General features: G+C 44.6%; 1 protein-coding gene across 4 annotated transcripts in view; it reads right to left on the reverse strand.

The window, feature by feature from the left end:
* Positions 1-4,521: 4,521 nt before the first annotated feature.
* LOC138510333 (transducin-like enhancer protein 4) overlaps positions 4,522-15,354 on the reverse strand; it is a 507,737-nt gene continuing 496,904 nt past the window's right edge. For 2 of the 4 annotated variants that reach the window (XR_011280364.1, XR_011280365.1), the window contains 2 exons: positions 13,551-14,000; positions 4,522-5,316 (listed from right to left, as the gene is read on the reverse strand). Coding sequence is in view for 2 of the 4 variants with exons in the window: in XM_069625899.1 (XP_069482000.1) it covers positions 13,893-14,000 (108 nt within the window). In the remaining 2 variants the exon portion in view is untranslated. Of the gene's footprint in view, positions 5,317-13,550; positions 14,001-15,354 lie in introns of those variants that run through there. The other 2 variants (XM_069625899.1, XM_069625898.1) reach the window with 1 other exon arrangement.

Below are 15,354 nucleotides of genomic sequence, written 5' to 3' on the forward strand. Positions count from 1 at the left end.
GACTCATATCGGGCAAACTTTCCACCATTATTGAAGTCCCTGGAAGAGGACCTTGAACGATGGCGCTCACAGGAAATCTCACTCCTGGGCTGTATTTCGGCGTGCAAGATGAACCTCCTTCCTCGTCTCCTATACGCTTGCTCAGCCCTTCCGATTTTGGTCCCCAGACCCCCACTTCTACGTCTTCAAAGGAAGATGCTGCACTTCATTTGGAATGACAAAAGGTCTAGAATACCATTGAAAATGATGCTTACCAGTCCAAATTTAGGAGGCTTGGGAGTCCCAGACCTCCAGAAATATCAGATAGCGGCGCAACTGGCTCACACCCAAGCCTGCATCATCAGTTCGAATCGACCCAAATGGACAGAGTTGGAACAAGCTCGCCTTCCCCTCCCACTCCGCTTCCTTTTGCATCTACCTCCCGCCTCCAAAAGATCATCCACCAAGCTCACCCTGAAAGCCTGGGAGTGGACGCGTAGACAAAGGGGCATTCTGAGAGACCTGGGCCCTTCCGCCCCAGTCTTCCACAATCCGGCGTTCTCACTGGGAGCCCACCCCTCGAACTTTCACAACTGGATCAGAGGCGGCCTTAGCTCCCTAGGCCAGCTCTTTGAAGGGAATCGCCCCCTCACTTTCGAACAATGCAAAAGCGCTTTCATCTTACAGGAAACAGACAGATTCTCATACGTTCAGCTGCGACACTGGTGTTCCCATCCACAAATCCGCCTGTCAGCTGCCCGAGAGTTGGACCCCATGGAGCTGACACTCGCAGGCCCCCCGGATCGAGGACGAATCTCGACGATTTACAAATTGTTGCAGCCTAACTCGCTCATCACCAGACCGACCTACATGACACAATGGGAAGCGGACCTAAACCACCCGATCGAGGATCACACATGGAGTGACATTTGGTCTCGCACCCGATCTACCTCGCTCTGCATCACCGATCGAGAGTGCGCCCACAAACTGCTACTGAGATGGTAATATCCACCACTCCGATTGCATCACATCAATCAATCCTTAGACCCCCATTGTTGGCGTCAATGTGGCTCCCTGGGTTCGTTTATACATATGTGGTGGTCGTGCCCAGTGGTGATGGAATTCTGGTCCTAATGCATCCTGGCAATCTCAGATATAACAGGGATCACACTGCCCCTGGAACCGGAATCAATCTTACTGGGAGCCCCGATCCCAGGCTTATACCCAAGATCGGGCAGGACGGCAACCCTATCGACTCAGCTGCTGTTGGCTGCCAAGATCACGGTGGCTCGAACATGGAAATCTCCGGGGGGTCCATTGATGATCCTGTGGTGACTAAAACTCTGGGGCATTTTTATTGCAGAGAAAATCACAGCAGCAAGTAGGGGCTTGCTTCACCGCTTCATGAACATTTGGTCACCACTGGTGGACTACGACGAGAGGTACCCAGCTCTAACATACAAGACGCGGGCGATAGCAAACGCCCCAGCGGCCGAGCGCCTAGACCTGGCGCTAAGAGACGAGGAGCGGGAGATGGGTCGAGACTGAATCTCTGGGAGAGCGGGGTGGAGGGATGACCGAGGGAATAGTGACCCAAGTGCTTGATAAACAGCTATGTATTGTTTGTTATAATGTACGTTCTCCAGTGTATCATCAAAATAAACACGTTTAAAAAAAACTTGCTTTGTGAACTGTATGCTTTTGTGAACCCTTACCTTATGGTTGATAGTGAGATGACATCCCTAATACTATGATAAAACATATGGATATCATTATCTCAGCACACATATAATTCATTATTTATCAACATCCAAGTGTCATTTTAGGCCTTCACAAAGAGTTAAAATCTGTTTTTGCCTCTTATTTTGTGAGGGAAGGTTGGATTTTGATTCCGTTTTCTGCCTTTTATTCCTGAATACATGCTGCTTCTTTCTAGCCAGATTATTTGTGAGTTCAGGGAACATTGCAGGGGGAATCCTTAACGTGGGTGCTATCCATCCTAATTTAAAAAGTGCTCCTATTCAATTGTGCTTTGCATATGTTTTACTAGAATGTTTACCAAGGGCATTGCTTCCATTTCCATTGTCATTATCACCCCATTGGTGATTGCTGCCCCATATAAAAATGTGTGATTTTTGTGAATTAAAAAAAAATATATTGTATTTTCACCAGCCGGCCTGGTTCATGGTCCATTGTGACCTGGGGTATTTGTAAAAGGGGGTGTGAGACGGGTCGGGTACCGGCTCAATTTGAATTCATCGAAATTAAAGAAAAAGCATTCCTATTGAGCACCACATCCCAAGCTAAGACCAAGTATCCTGGTCCAGTGTGTGATGCCCGATTGGAATCCTTAACAAGGCCCACCCCCACCTCCTTTTTTTTGCAACCTAAGGGGTCGGTTTCAGTCTTAGAGATGGTATCTTCTTCTCCGGTGTCTTCTCCATTGGCTTGGCTGAGGCTTCCTGCCTTGGGGGAAGGGATACTTTGGGCACCGCCGGGCCTACCTTGACTGGGTCAGCCCCTTTGACCTTGAAGAGGGCGGCCGCCACCAGCTCGATCGTCGAGAATGATTTTGCCTGGGCTGCCTGGGCCTTCTGCGGCCGGTCAGTCCCCTTTTCCTGCGCCTTTGTCTTCTCTGGCTTTTCCTGCAGCTTTGCCGGGTTAGCCGATTTTCTCTTTCAGGAGGAGCTGGAGCAATGGCTGGAGATGGATGCAGATGGTGAAGATGAGCCGCCCCTGCCCGGTTGGAGCGCCCTCAAAGGTCTTAGAAGCCCACCCTTCTGATCAGCCGTTCCTGGGTGAGGCATGCCCATGCTTCCTGCATGGGGCAGAGGCCTTGGCATGAGTCACGCCACCAGCCTACTGTAACAATCCGTCACGGTTCGTTTGGAGAACCTGAAGCAGATTTTGCAATCCGCTTTCTTGTGAGCCGGATGAAGACAGTAGAGGCACTGGAGGTGTTTGTCCTCAGCAAACACATTCCGCAGTTGGAGCATGGCTTGAACAAGGAGATTCCCTCCGTCTTCTCCTCCAACATGGTCCGGAGTAGGCCCAATGGCCTTCTGGAATCTTCGATGAAACTTCGATGATTCTTGCCCTTCAGGAGCGCTGAAATTCACCAACAAACAGATCCCTGCTTGCCAGGCCGATGTGGAGAAACAGCACACGGGCTTCATTTGCAAAAATCGAACTTTTTATCGACAAAAAGCGTGCAAACTTAGATAAGCTCACAGAGCAAAACACAAGGACTCCCAACACTTGAACATGCAGTACAAATCTGAAGAAAGCTGCCAGAGGGGCTTAGGGAGAGGTCAGTCATTGGCTGGGGGAAGTACGACCCAGAGCTCAGTGATTGGTTTAGAGGAGAAATACAGTTTGTAAGTGAAAGTGAAACAGTTTTCTTTTACTGAGGATTCCTGGCCTGACGACTGGGAATGTTCATGAGCATGTGAATCCATACCAGACCCCATGCTGGAGAACGATTGGTTTTCGATTCATGGTGCTTGTCTTTTCTTATGCAATGAGTGAGTCATCTGGCAAAATAGTTATCAGTACTGGTGTCAGCCATTCCCTCCAAACAAAAAGCTTGGAACTTGGGCACAATTAGCAGTGTTTTCCAAGAATGCAGATGGGTACCCACACACTAGCCCCTTTTGTACACTGCCAGGTGGTCCTCTTTTACAAACTAATATTGCAAATATAACTACTAAAACTCTGTCCTTCCTTGGCACCACCGCTGCTGTTTTTTTTTTTATAGCCCCTCAGTTTATTCATAGTTGCAAATTTGTTTTGTAGCTTTTTTTACAGTAAGGTTTAAGAGTCACATGCTGACCATTTTACTCACCACACAAAAAAAAGGCTTTAGAACCCCTGACATTTTACTGGGTTGCTAACGGCAATAAAGATCTTGGGAGGCAGACTGTACTGGCTGCCAACTGTGTGACTATATTAGCCCTCACTCGATTCTCAGGAATAAAGGTCGATTCTGGCTTTCAAAGGTGTTTATTGTCCAATTGGTCCATATAAGACTAATAAGAATTAATGTTCGAGATTGAAAATGTATTGTTTGGCCAGTAGTTTTGATTACTTTACCTTATTTCTGTCTGCAATTTTTGTTTTTTCATTCTAATCTCTGATGTGATCATTTATGAATCAATGTACAATATAGGGGTGTGGGAAAAGAAAACCAGTAAATGTGCTCGTTAGTGTAAAACAGTGCATTTATATTGTATGAAAACTAGAGGCAAGTCATCATTGGTGTCTCTGGAAACATGTACTTTTAGAATTCCAGCCAGGCTACGTCTATGTCCATTGATAGTCTCCACATGAATATTGCAATCATATACATTAGGCCACTTGCCGCTGTCATTTCTTTGCATTAAAAAGCAGTGCAAAACTGTCTGATGGTTATTGAAGCTTCCACTTTTACGAATTGGGCCTTTTCTGGAGCTTCTGACTCAACTGCCAGAAACATCACGCTTGCAGAATGCGCCATTTCTTTAAAATGTGAAACCTTCATGAAAAATGAACCCAAATCAGCTCTTAGAAGTTACTTATGTTTAATGCTTAAAATTCTGAATGCACAAAACAATTATCTACTTTTTTTTTTAGAAGTACCGGTGGTCAATACAATGCATTAGAACTATGTACAAAGGGCACAGTTTAGTATAAAAATCATTCTACACTGTAGAGTATTACGAAACTGTTAATGACATCAAACACAAAGCACTTAAGACACCATTTCTGCTACCACATCTGGAACTTCAATAAAACAGTCCATATTAGCTTGCAGCATGAATCCATTTCTAATATGAAATTTAGTAAATAGTCTGTTCTACTTATACAATAAGTTTTATCTACATTGTTTCTTTTGACTTTGATCCATAGCAGCAAAGGCACTGTACATCAGCAGATCCACAGACTTAGATTTTTTTTAAGCTTTGAAAAAAAAGAAATTGATCCACAGCAAAGACTGAGCAAAAAATGGAAAGGGGAAGCAAAGTCTCTGGCATATTGGCTCGGTCCGATTCAGTGACTTCCAACCCCATCTTGAAACGAACATTTCATAAACAATGTTGCGAGGCTTCATTCTAGAGTCTGTTCAATAGTGTGAGCTCTTGTGATCCCACTTATAAGTTCCTTGGTTTACAGCTCGATAAACAGTTGCAAGAAACAACCTTTTCTTCAGTGCAGATGCCAAGGCATTTAACAATGTTCCCCAAAATGCAGGTACCGGCTCAAAGATGAATTGCGCTATATGGCAGAAATTAGAGGCTGTAAGAACATGTTCAAGAGGGAGGGGAACACAAATCTCTGGGGCAATTTGTGAGCACTAGCCTGCAAAGTAATAAAAAAAAAAAAGATGATCAGTTTCTTCAGTTAGCATGAGATATTAAACTGTGTTGCAGTGGAAATGGTAACAAATCAATAAAAGATGTGCATTTGAGATGAGCTAAGCCTTTCAAAAAATATTGGCAGTTGTCATGAGACATGAAGAACTTAAAGCCACCGTTCTGTCATTGATAAACTATCTAGAAGAGCCTGAGAGATCATTAGATCAGTCATGTTTGCTCCCTCACACTCCTGCTAAAATCAGCCACAATCATTGTATGATCCATCCCGGTAACAGTGATCAGATTCACCAAGTGCAAGTAAGAATCAGGTGGAAAAATCAATTTATTTGTGAGGCATTGCTACAATATAGGGAGGATTCACAAGTACTGATAAACGCCAGAACAGCGATAGTGAAACGTGTATGCATTACTTATGATCCTGTATCAAAGGGTAACATACATTTTAAAGCCATCTCTTGCAACAAGATAACCATGTGGCTCAGACCTTATTAAAAAGAATCCAAAGTTGATGAGCTTGAAACTGTATGATTAGTCTTTCTATGATATGAGGAAGAAAACAGACTGTGCCATGGTGCAAGACAACTTGAGCGATTAATTGACGTTGCCGAAGTTGCTTGGATGCTGAATCCGGCAGAACATCGAAATTATAACTGACCATTTTATTAATTTATGATGTAACTGAACTTCATGTCGCAGCAAGACCCAGAAACCAGTATTATACTTCAACATCTCACACTTTCTTTCAACTTCAAAACACGCTTCCGTCATGGACTCCTTATCCCTGCAACCATGCGTTATTCCTCTAGTTCCTTTGAACACTTATGAGTCAATCCAGTACCTGCAAGTCCTTCGTGACCTCACTTGTGTAATGACCACTTGCTCTTTCTTTGCTGCCTTTACAGATATTTGTGTTTACAACAATATTTTTACTGTTCTGATTGTAACTATTATAAGCTGGTTTGCTTGACAGTGAATTTACAGGCTGTACTGAATGAGACAATTGTCTTTGGGTATTCCAGAACTTTTATTGGCATGTTTTGGGATTGCATATTCTGAGGCATTGTCCTTCAATCAAATAGTAATGCATTCTTTCATTATCTTACATACTAGATTTCCTAGTGTTTGCTTCACTTTTCACCTACAAGTAAGCCTGCTTGCAGAGGGTGGCAGATCTCTCAGAATGGGAAAACGACTTGACAGTGAGTGCTTCGTTCTCCGGGTTCCTCCTCCGATACATCCGGAATATATGCCTTCAGCATGCTTCATATGGGTTGCAGTACTGGCTCGGAAATTAGTATTTTTCCTGCATGGTAGCCAATTGCTCTTTGTGCTATGGCTACAGGACCAGAGTAGAGGATTCACGTATGCCCATGCCACCTCCCACTCTGGAGCTCTTGTCTGTTGGAGTGCAGGGATGTCTGCAGCTTCAGCACACAAAAGTACGTCCCTCCGAATTGCTACGGAGAGTGGCAGTGTTTATTACAACAAGGCCCCGTCACTTCCCTAGGAGCCACTGGAAAACTCCACTGAAGAGTGGATCGTCTTTGGACTTTCTACTTGCTTCATTCAGGACTTCTTGAGACTTCTTGAGAACTGTCCAAATGCACCATGTTTTTCTCCACTCTGTCCAAGAAAAAGCAGTGGATGTCACTCCTGTTTCGCTATAGGACATATATATTCTGGGTTCTACTCCACATTAATCTTGGCACCTTTATTCCGCTGACTGGGAGTCTGGACTCACTCCGCTGAGTGGGCTGACCATGAGCATGAAGGTGAACAGGAGGTGGAGGCAGGAAAACCAATATTAGGAAGGACACCAGGCCTACCTGCCGCAGCATGGCTATTATATAGAGCCAGACCAGCACTACCCAGAAAGGATTCAATCTGTCCGCTTTAAGAGGCAGCTGATTAAGTCTGTTAATCAGACAGCGCACATGCCACTTGACTAAGTCCCTGGAAGCTTATTGGTAATGGGATCATCATCATGCGTCAGGCATGAAAATATCCTCTGCACTTTAAACCTCAGCTCAAGCAGTTGAACAGCTGCCTTACGGCCATTAAACTGTTTATGCGTAGCAATTGGCTACAACTCAGTCAAAGATCATCATCATCCTTGGCCCAATTACAGAACAGATAATTACTATGATTTAACTGCCGAATACCTTGACAGGAGTTAGAACTGCAGCAAAACCAATTAAAAACCTAAAGGTTTTTATGGACTTGAGTATATCTTTATACCCCCACATCATGAATGCAGAAATAATTCCTTTATTCCCCCATATGGATGGTCAGGCAGTAGTGAGGAGAATCTTAATTCCAGTCCAGGCTATTGCACCAATCTATATGCAGGACTACCTTGATCGATGAGCTGCAGATCACTCAAACTGCAGCAGTAAGGCTGGTCTTGGAACTTAAAAATGTGATCACATCTTATATGAAAGGAGAGCTATTCACTGGCCTGATGTAAAGAATGTGTTGAAGTGACTGTGTTGTGATCATGACTGCCAATGGGGACAAGCACCAGGCTATGTTAGTTCCCTGAATCAATGGTACAATCCTTCTCACTCCCTTAGATTGCCCAAAAGAAACCTTCCACAGTTCCCAAAGCACAAAGTCTCTCCCACGAAGCTCACTGCCAATATATTTGAGGTCCCAATGACATCAGGCGCCCTGCCATTGTCATTTTCAAACACTTCTCAAGTTTTTTCTCTCTAGATAATTCCTACAATATTGCCTCGTAGGTCAGATCTCGGGAGTGAAACAGCAAAAAAGAGGCAATCAAGTTTGCAATGCATGCAACATAAATTGTTCTATTAACTGACTCTCCTCAGGAGAGATGTTGGCCCAATAGCTTTCCCAGTCATAGTTCCTCATGAGGGCAAAGACTTGGGCATGGAAAAGACCTGCCTCTTTCTAGCCCTAACCCCTGGGCTCTCCGAATCACAGGAGACATCACTCCCTGAGACCAAGACCTTTGAGAGGCTTTAAGCAGCCTTTGTTATAAACGTGACATCATCTAGTCTTTTAACCTGGGTCACAGAAGATGCACATGTGTGTGCACCAAGCTCCATGCTGGAGAAACTTGTAGATTCTCCTGGGGAATCTGCTTTGCACAAGGATAAGAACAAGGACAAATCTAAGATTGGATAGCAGGCTCCAAAACAAAGGGAAGTGCTAACATCAGTGTAACCTGGACACTCAGAAGGAGGCACACAGTAGAATGTTTGATCCGGAAGGGATCCATCACCCCCACTAATCTGTACGGTCCCCTTCACTACAGGTGGTGGAATACACTTGGCTTCCAGTGCATAAGGTAATCGATGAAGAAATTAGGGTAAAACATAAGGCAGAATGCGCCAGGCCCACACTGGAAGGAAAAGGTTACAGTGACGCCTGACATGGGACACTCATATCCTCCCTTCCACCTCCAAGGGACATATGGACCCAAGGAAGGGTATTAATTGGTTTTGGCTTTCCTGCCAGAACAAGCCGTTGGATGTATTCAGTACTTTGATCAAATTCAAGGACCTGTTTGGGAGGGCCCTGCACACTGCGGAACCGGTGAACAGGAACATTTGGACGGGATGGATAGAGAAAACAAATTGCCTTTTAAGGAACACAAATTGCACCAGCTACACTGAATGCTAGCTAGGCTGGACATCAAGTTCAGGATGGGGGTTGGATATCTTGGAGGAAGGCCCAGAGGCATCCAACATGCCCTTTGCATACCCTTTCTGTAAGGAACTGGGAAAATGTGTCGATATGCATACTGCAATGAACACAGCTCAGCCCTCTCTCCACAGATATTCGCCCTCAAAGGTTTGCTGAAAGGACACATGTGGCAGAGGCCGCTTCCATGGTGGCTTTTGCAGGCCCCAAGTAAAAGGTGTGGTTGGATACTGCAAATCTCATCCTCAAGATGCCCTACCCCAAAAGTGATCAAGGAGGATGCAGCTGCCGTTGAACAGACAACCAGCCATCACCACAGGTGGGTGACCCTTTTGCTTGCTCTCTATTGGTAGGAGGTGTGGGGTGGGGCTCAAAGGAAAATTCAATTACAACTGCTTGGTGATAACAGATAATACCTTAGTATTGCAGACTGTACAGAGATTTTACATAGAGTTGTAAGTCGTCCCTATTCAGGTGAGACCGCTTTCCATTCACTCATTGTGGAAGAAAGGGAACCGATGGTTTGGGAGCTGTTTGATCTGGCTAGTAAGAGGGCTATAGTGCCCGTCAGCTGATCGCTACTGGAGACCAACCACATTTTGCAGGATTTCGATTGATGGGTGTTGTACCAACACTTCATGATGGAGGCCATTCAATTTTTTTGGGATAGCTTGCAGACAAGGAATCGGCTGGTTTGTTAATATTTTGAAGACACCTACCTAACTATACAGGTATTTTGCCCTCACAAGTGTTTCCTTGAATCGCGTTTAAACAAGCAAATTAGAGAATTTGCGAGTCTGCCCTTTGACCTATACTCTGCTGCCCACTGCTTCACAAAGTTGATCAAAGGAGTAGATGCGTCTCTCAGAGAAAGGTGAAGTAAGATTATTAATGTATCTTGGTAACATTATGTTCATGTCTCAAGAAGCCAACTTCCTTCAATATTAAGAGTACTGAGCAGTGTCCCCCCGCCTAGGTCTGCATGTGCTCATCAATTGAAACTGGTCCCAACTCAAAGGTTGGAATATTTATGATACAAGGTGGATTTGGTGGCAGCCAACCAGAAGCTTCCTTCTTGTAAAGGTCACAATAACAAGATATACTTGGGAAGCTGTTTGCAAGCCTGAGGAGTCCCTCAGGTGTACTGTCATTCTCTTCAAAGCAATATCAACAAAGCCCTTACACTGCAAAGCCCTTCATAGATTTAATATTTGCCATCTCTGGAGTTATTTGCCTTATAACGGGAGGGAGCCTTTGTACATGAAAGCCAACAGATTGGGGGTTGGATTACATGGAGTCAGAATGGGAAGGCCACCTTCACGAAAGCAGATCTGTTGATGGAATCGGCTCATGATAGTCGTCCTGGGGTGGGGACTTGCTGCACCGGTGCTTTCACAGGGGGGGAAAGGGTCCCTTAAGAAAATGAACAGCATACCATTTGCATGGAGATTTAAGAGGTCTTCTTTGCAATCGGAACACTCGTATGACAGAGTCCACACCTGGATTCTACTCAAGTTGGAAGACAAACTGGCGGCGCGATATACCAATTAGTTTTGGGCACAAGGCTGAAACTTGCCTGCTTGCCAGGATTGTCCAATGTGGTAGCAGAATGGAACTCTGGTACCCCAGAGATCACAGTGGCTGAATACTGTGCCTGCTGTCTTTGCATCAATGCAGGACAAGTGGCATCTGTTCCAGATGGACTCATTTGTACTCACTCTCGCTGCACATCTGCCATTATTCAGTTGCTGGTTTGGCCTTCTGCAATGGCTTCAGATGCATTCCTATAACTTGGGTCTAGGGAAGTATATCCAACAGGACAATAGGAATTTTGTTGAAATCGAGGAGGGAAGAAGTGAAAGCCTGGAGTGACAATGTCTTTCTGAGCATCACACGTTTGCTTTCCAGCTCTACTGGAACATTGCTCTGATTTTCCAACATCACTTCCCTGGAATCAGACTCTTATAGTGTCAGGCAGGTGAACTCTATCCGCTGTTGGGCGGGCCCCTAGCTCTGGTAGCATGGTTACGTTCAAGAGCACGTTCTATTGTCCAAGGCTTTCGACCAGACACTGCATTCCTCATCGGGGATTTATGGACGACCTCAACCTGTATAGCTACAAGGTAGCCTGATCAACATGGAATGGCTGGAGTGTTGAATGGAGTTGTGACCCCATTTCAGTACCTCTGGTAACAGTTCTGACTATTCTGATGGCTCCATTGGCCCACAGCAAGGCATTAAAGACTGTGGCGGGTTCTACAGTGCAGCAGCGCAGGTGCTCATTATTACATGGATAGGGAAACAATCTGTTTATCCCCTGCCTGACGAAGTTCAGTGATCTGTCAAGAACTACTCTGCAGGGCACACCACACTGTGTATTAAAGGCAACTCCTGCCCAAACGGGACCAGTTTTTAAAATGTTGTTGAGTATGGCCTCCAAAAGTACATTTTGCATTCCAAAAGAACATTGTTGCACACCAAATGAACGTTAAAAACCTTACCAAAGTGAAAAATGCCCTACCCTATTAAAATCTGGAGCAGATCTGTGAAAGGAGGGGCGTGCAGATTGCTGACCTTGGAAACACGTTACTCCTCGCTGTGGAATATGAATGCTGCGTCACATCTTTTGTATACTTGTGGATGGAATAGTAACTTAATCCTCAATGCCCTATCCGGTAAACCAGCATTACTTATATGTCTCGTTTCTTACAAGTCTCGAACGTCAGAGCGTTGGACATCACGCAGATGTTTTTCACCATGTGGTAGCACCTTCATAGTGCTCCGTTGTATTACGACTAGTATTAAGTCAGTGGTGTGACCAGATGTTTCAGGAACCTCCCAGTATACATGTGGTGGGCTGCCTTAAAAGGAATTAATTAGTTAGGGCCACACATATGGTGGTGGGGTTGAGGCAGCTGGTTTTAGCCATGCATCAACCATTGTCTCATTTTGGGTCACACTCTGGCTATATGTTTGAAACGGGTCATGGAGTAGGCTAGAATTGAGGAGTCCATTTTCAGTGCTCATCTAGCGGCACCATGGATCTCTAAAGTGTTTTTTGGGGAAGGGATACGGAAAGACATAACAAAAGCAGCTAACCTGTGGGACAGTACTACTTAAAGCCTACAGAGGATTCATATTTATGTGTGGCGAGTAAGCTTTCAACAAAACAATCATAATACTTGCCTCTGAGTCTTGCCATAGAATAGGAATTCCCACTACTAGTTAGTATACAGGAATTCTAATACTAATACACACACAGAAGCAAGCATTATTTCTCCAAGTCTGACAAATGTTTTCATACTTGATTATCAGTTGTTTGATGGAACTTTGCATTGTGGGGCAAACCTTTATTCCCAGCAGTCTGCTAGTGGCAGTTGTCTTTCCATGTGCAGGAGTTGTCAGGCTAACAACCCCATCACAGGAGTCCACTAGTTGGTGCTCGGTTTTTCATTGTTGGCTTTCCCTTTGACATAGCTGGATATTGTTATGTTAGGCCATTGTTGTCACTTAGAAAGAATCCAAGAAAGACAAAGTGATTATGATTGGAAGGAAAGTCATAAATGACTAGCAAGGTCTGGATTGACTCAATAACTGGCGATGTTAAGTGATCAAAACATTCTTAAGAACTGCAGTAAAGAGCCAAGGTTGATGAGATAGATAATCCATAAAGTTAATATTTTTTGCTGCTGAAAATAGTAAAATATGTGAATCATAATATTCTCCTCTTTTTCTCCAATAGAGTTAGGGCTCCTAATTCACGGTTAGATCATTTAAAATGTATGGTAAACATATTTAATTCTGAACAACTTTGTTAATCATCAAGCTGAACTATCTACAAAAGACTTCACAAGAACTAGGAAATGGCAGTTGTCCTGGGACCCCTGGATAATTAATTACAGCTGGGTTCTCTGCTTTGCCTCGAAGTATCCAACCACAAAGGCTCTGAGAATTTGCATGGATAAACTCGGGTGTTAACTTTTGTGGGTATGTGGTTCTTGCCAATCTTTGCAGGGCTCCCATTATCATAGGCATGTGCTGAGAGGTGTGTACAGTGTCAAAAGTAATTTCCGGCTGCTGAGAGGAGTACTTCCTCCATATGACATTACCCTCAGGTCACAATACCAACTCTCTTTACCTCACTTTTCAGAATGCTATTACTGCACCATAAGTGGATGGGGGTGCGCAAGGTATAATTGAGGTTATGAAGAGTGTGACAGATTGTGTACAGGGGTTAAGCATGGCAGGTGGCTTGCAGAGGGTGAGCTAATGTGTGTGACCTGGGTTAGAATATGTAAAAAGTGAGTCAAAACCATTAGTATGCTAGCAATCATGTTTCAGCCTAATCATTTTATGAGTGGCTTACTGTTGATGCAGGCTCCAAAAAATTAGAAAAGAAATGTTAAATTCTAACACTGTTTGAAACGTATCCCGACTATAAAGACCATATTATATTTTACATAGTTTTCAATTCACATTAAAGACTGTGGTAATGCATTCAATACATTGAACACTTGAGAAGGTTTGTTTGAAAAAAGGTAAACGCACCTTCAATTCCACTGCGGAAGCAGGCCGGTTTATTAAGTCATGTCATTGTTAGAAAGTCTTCTTTAAACAAAATAAATATATTACAACTATATTACACAAGTAAAAGTTTTCAGTCCATTGGTAAGGATGCTTCTTCCATTTTTTCCAAGTAAACGATCAGTTGATATGTGCTGCGACAAGTTCCGAAGGCAAGCATTCACAATCCAAACTGCAAATTTGGTGGGAGGAAAATTAAGCTCCAAAAACGGGAGGAGCATCATCAAGAGTCATTGTTTTAAAAGGAAAAAAGGGAATTTACAGCAAAAGTGCACATAGTAGGAGTCCGGTTTGGATGAGAAGGTCTCAATAAATAACTTCATAAACTGTAGCTTTCTTGTCCCCAGAGCCAGTGACTATGTATTTGTCATCCACAGAAATGTCACAGCTGAGCACCGATGAGGACTCTTTGGACTAAAGGAAACAAAAACAAATAAAAATAAAGACATGACCGTCCAACCGCAACACAACAGGGCTGTATCATATATATATAACATTCTGTGGCAAACCTATAAGGCTTAAACAAGGCACTGCAATGTCGTAAGAGCAGAAAGCCTTGGAAATTCGTGGTTCACATCCTCCAAATGCTAGTCGTTAAGGTGACCAAATGGAACAAGTTACTTACCTGTAACTGTTGTTCTCCAGCAAGGGTCTGGCATGGATTCACATGCTCATGAATATTCCCCGTTGTCAGGCTGGGAATCCTCGGTAAAGAAAGAATCAGTATCAGTTTCGTTTCTGATCTGTCTTTCTTAGTAGTAGCCAATCACTGATCTCTGGGTCATACTGCCCCCGGCCAATGACTGCCCTCTCCCTAAGCCCTGCCTCTGGCAGCCATCCTCAGATTTGGTAGCACGCCAAGTGGCAGTATGACCAAGTGAAGAGCCGCAGAGGGGTAGGTGGGAGGGTTCGCATGTGAATCCATGCCAGACCCATGCTGGAGAACAACAGTTACAGGTAAGTAACTTGTTCCTTCTACAGCATGGGGTCTGGCATGTATTCACATGCTCATGAATAAAAGAATACATAGCAGTATACACGTGCACAACCACGGGAGGTGGCAACAGGCTCAACATTAAGCAATACAACAACTCAACATTAAGCATCTCTTACCTCCTCACCAGGCTCACCTTAAGCGAACAGGTTGCGCAGCACTGCTTGGCCGACCCTGGACTCCTCACTGGAGTCCCAATCGACGCAGTAGGATCTTGTGAAGGTGTGCGTCGACCGCCACGTAGCAGCCCTGCAGATGTCCAGCAGGGTCACCCCAGACAGGAACGCCATGGTAGCAGCGATCGCTCTGGTCGAATGGGCTCTCCGACGGCCGGGCAGCGGTCGGTTTGCCAACCGGTGACAATGCATGATGCAGCTGGGGAGCCATCTGGAAATGGAAGTCTTTGACAGAGCCTTCCCTTGATTCACAGACCCAAAGTTCACAAACAGTTGTGACGTCTTCCGAAAATTCTTTGTGTGGTCCACGTAGAACTTCAGCGCTCTAGCTACATCCAGCGAGTGCAAAGTCCTCTCGGCTCGGGAGGGGTGCGTCTTAAGCACTACCCTTGTGTCATGAAAGGTCAAGTATGGAGGCTTGCAAGATAGGGCCTGAATCTCTCCCACTCGTCGTACAGAGGTGATGGCCACGAGGAACGCTGTCTTCCACGACAGGAACTTCAAAGGCGCCAAATGCATAGGCTCGAATAGGGCTCCCATGAGCTTAGTCAGCACCACATTAAGTTTCCACGCCGGGGCAGGGGCCTACACTGGCGGG

Source organism: Ambystoma mexicanum, chromosome 6p (assembly GCF_040938575.1).
Source record: "Ambystoma mexicanum isolate Mex_15411 chromosome 6p, UKY_AmexF1_1, whole genome shotgun sequence".
In the NCBI taxonomy this organism is placed as follows: domain Eukaryota; kingdom Metazoa; phylum Chordata; class Amphibia; order Caudata; family Ambystomatidae; genus Ambystoma; species Ambystoma mexicanum.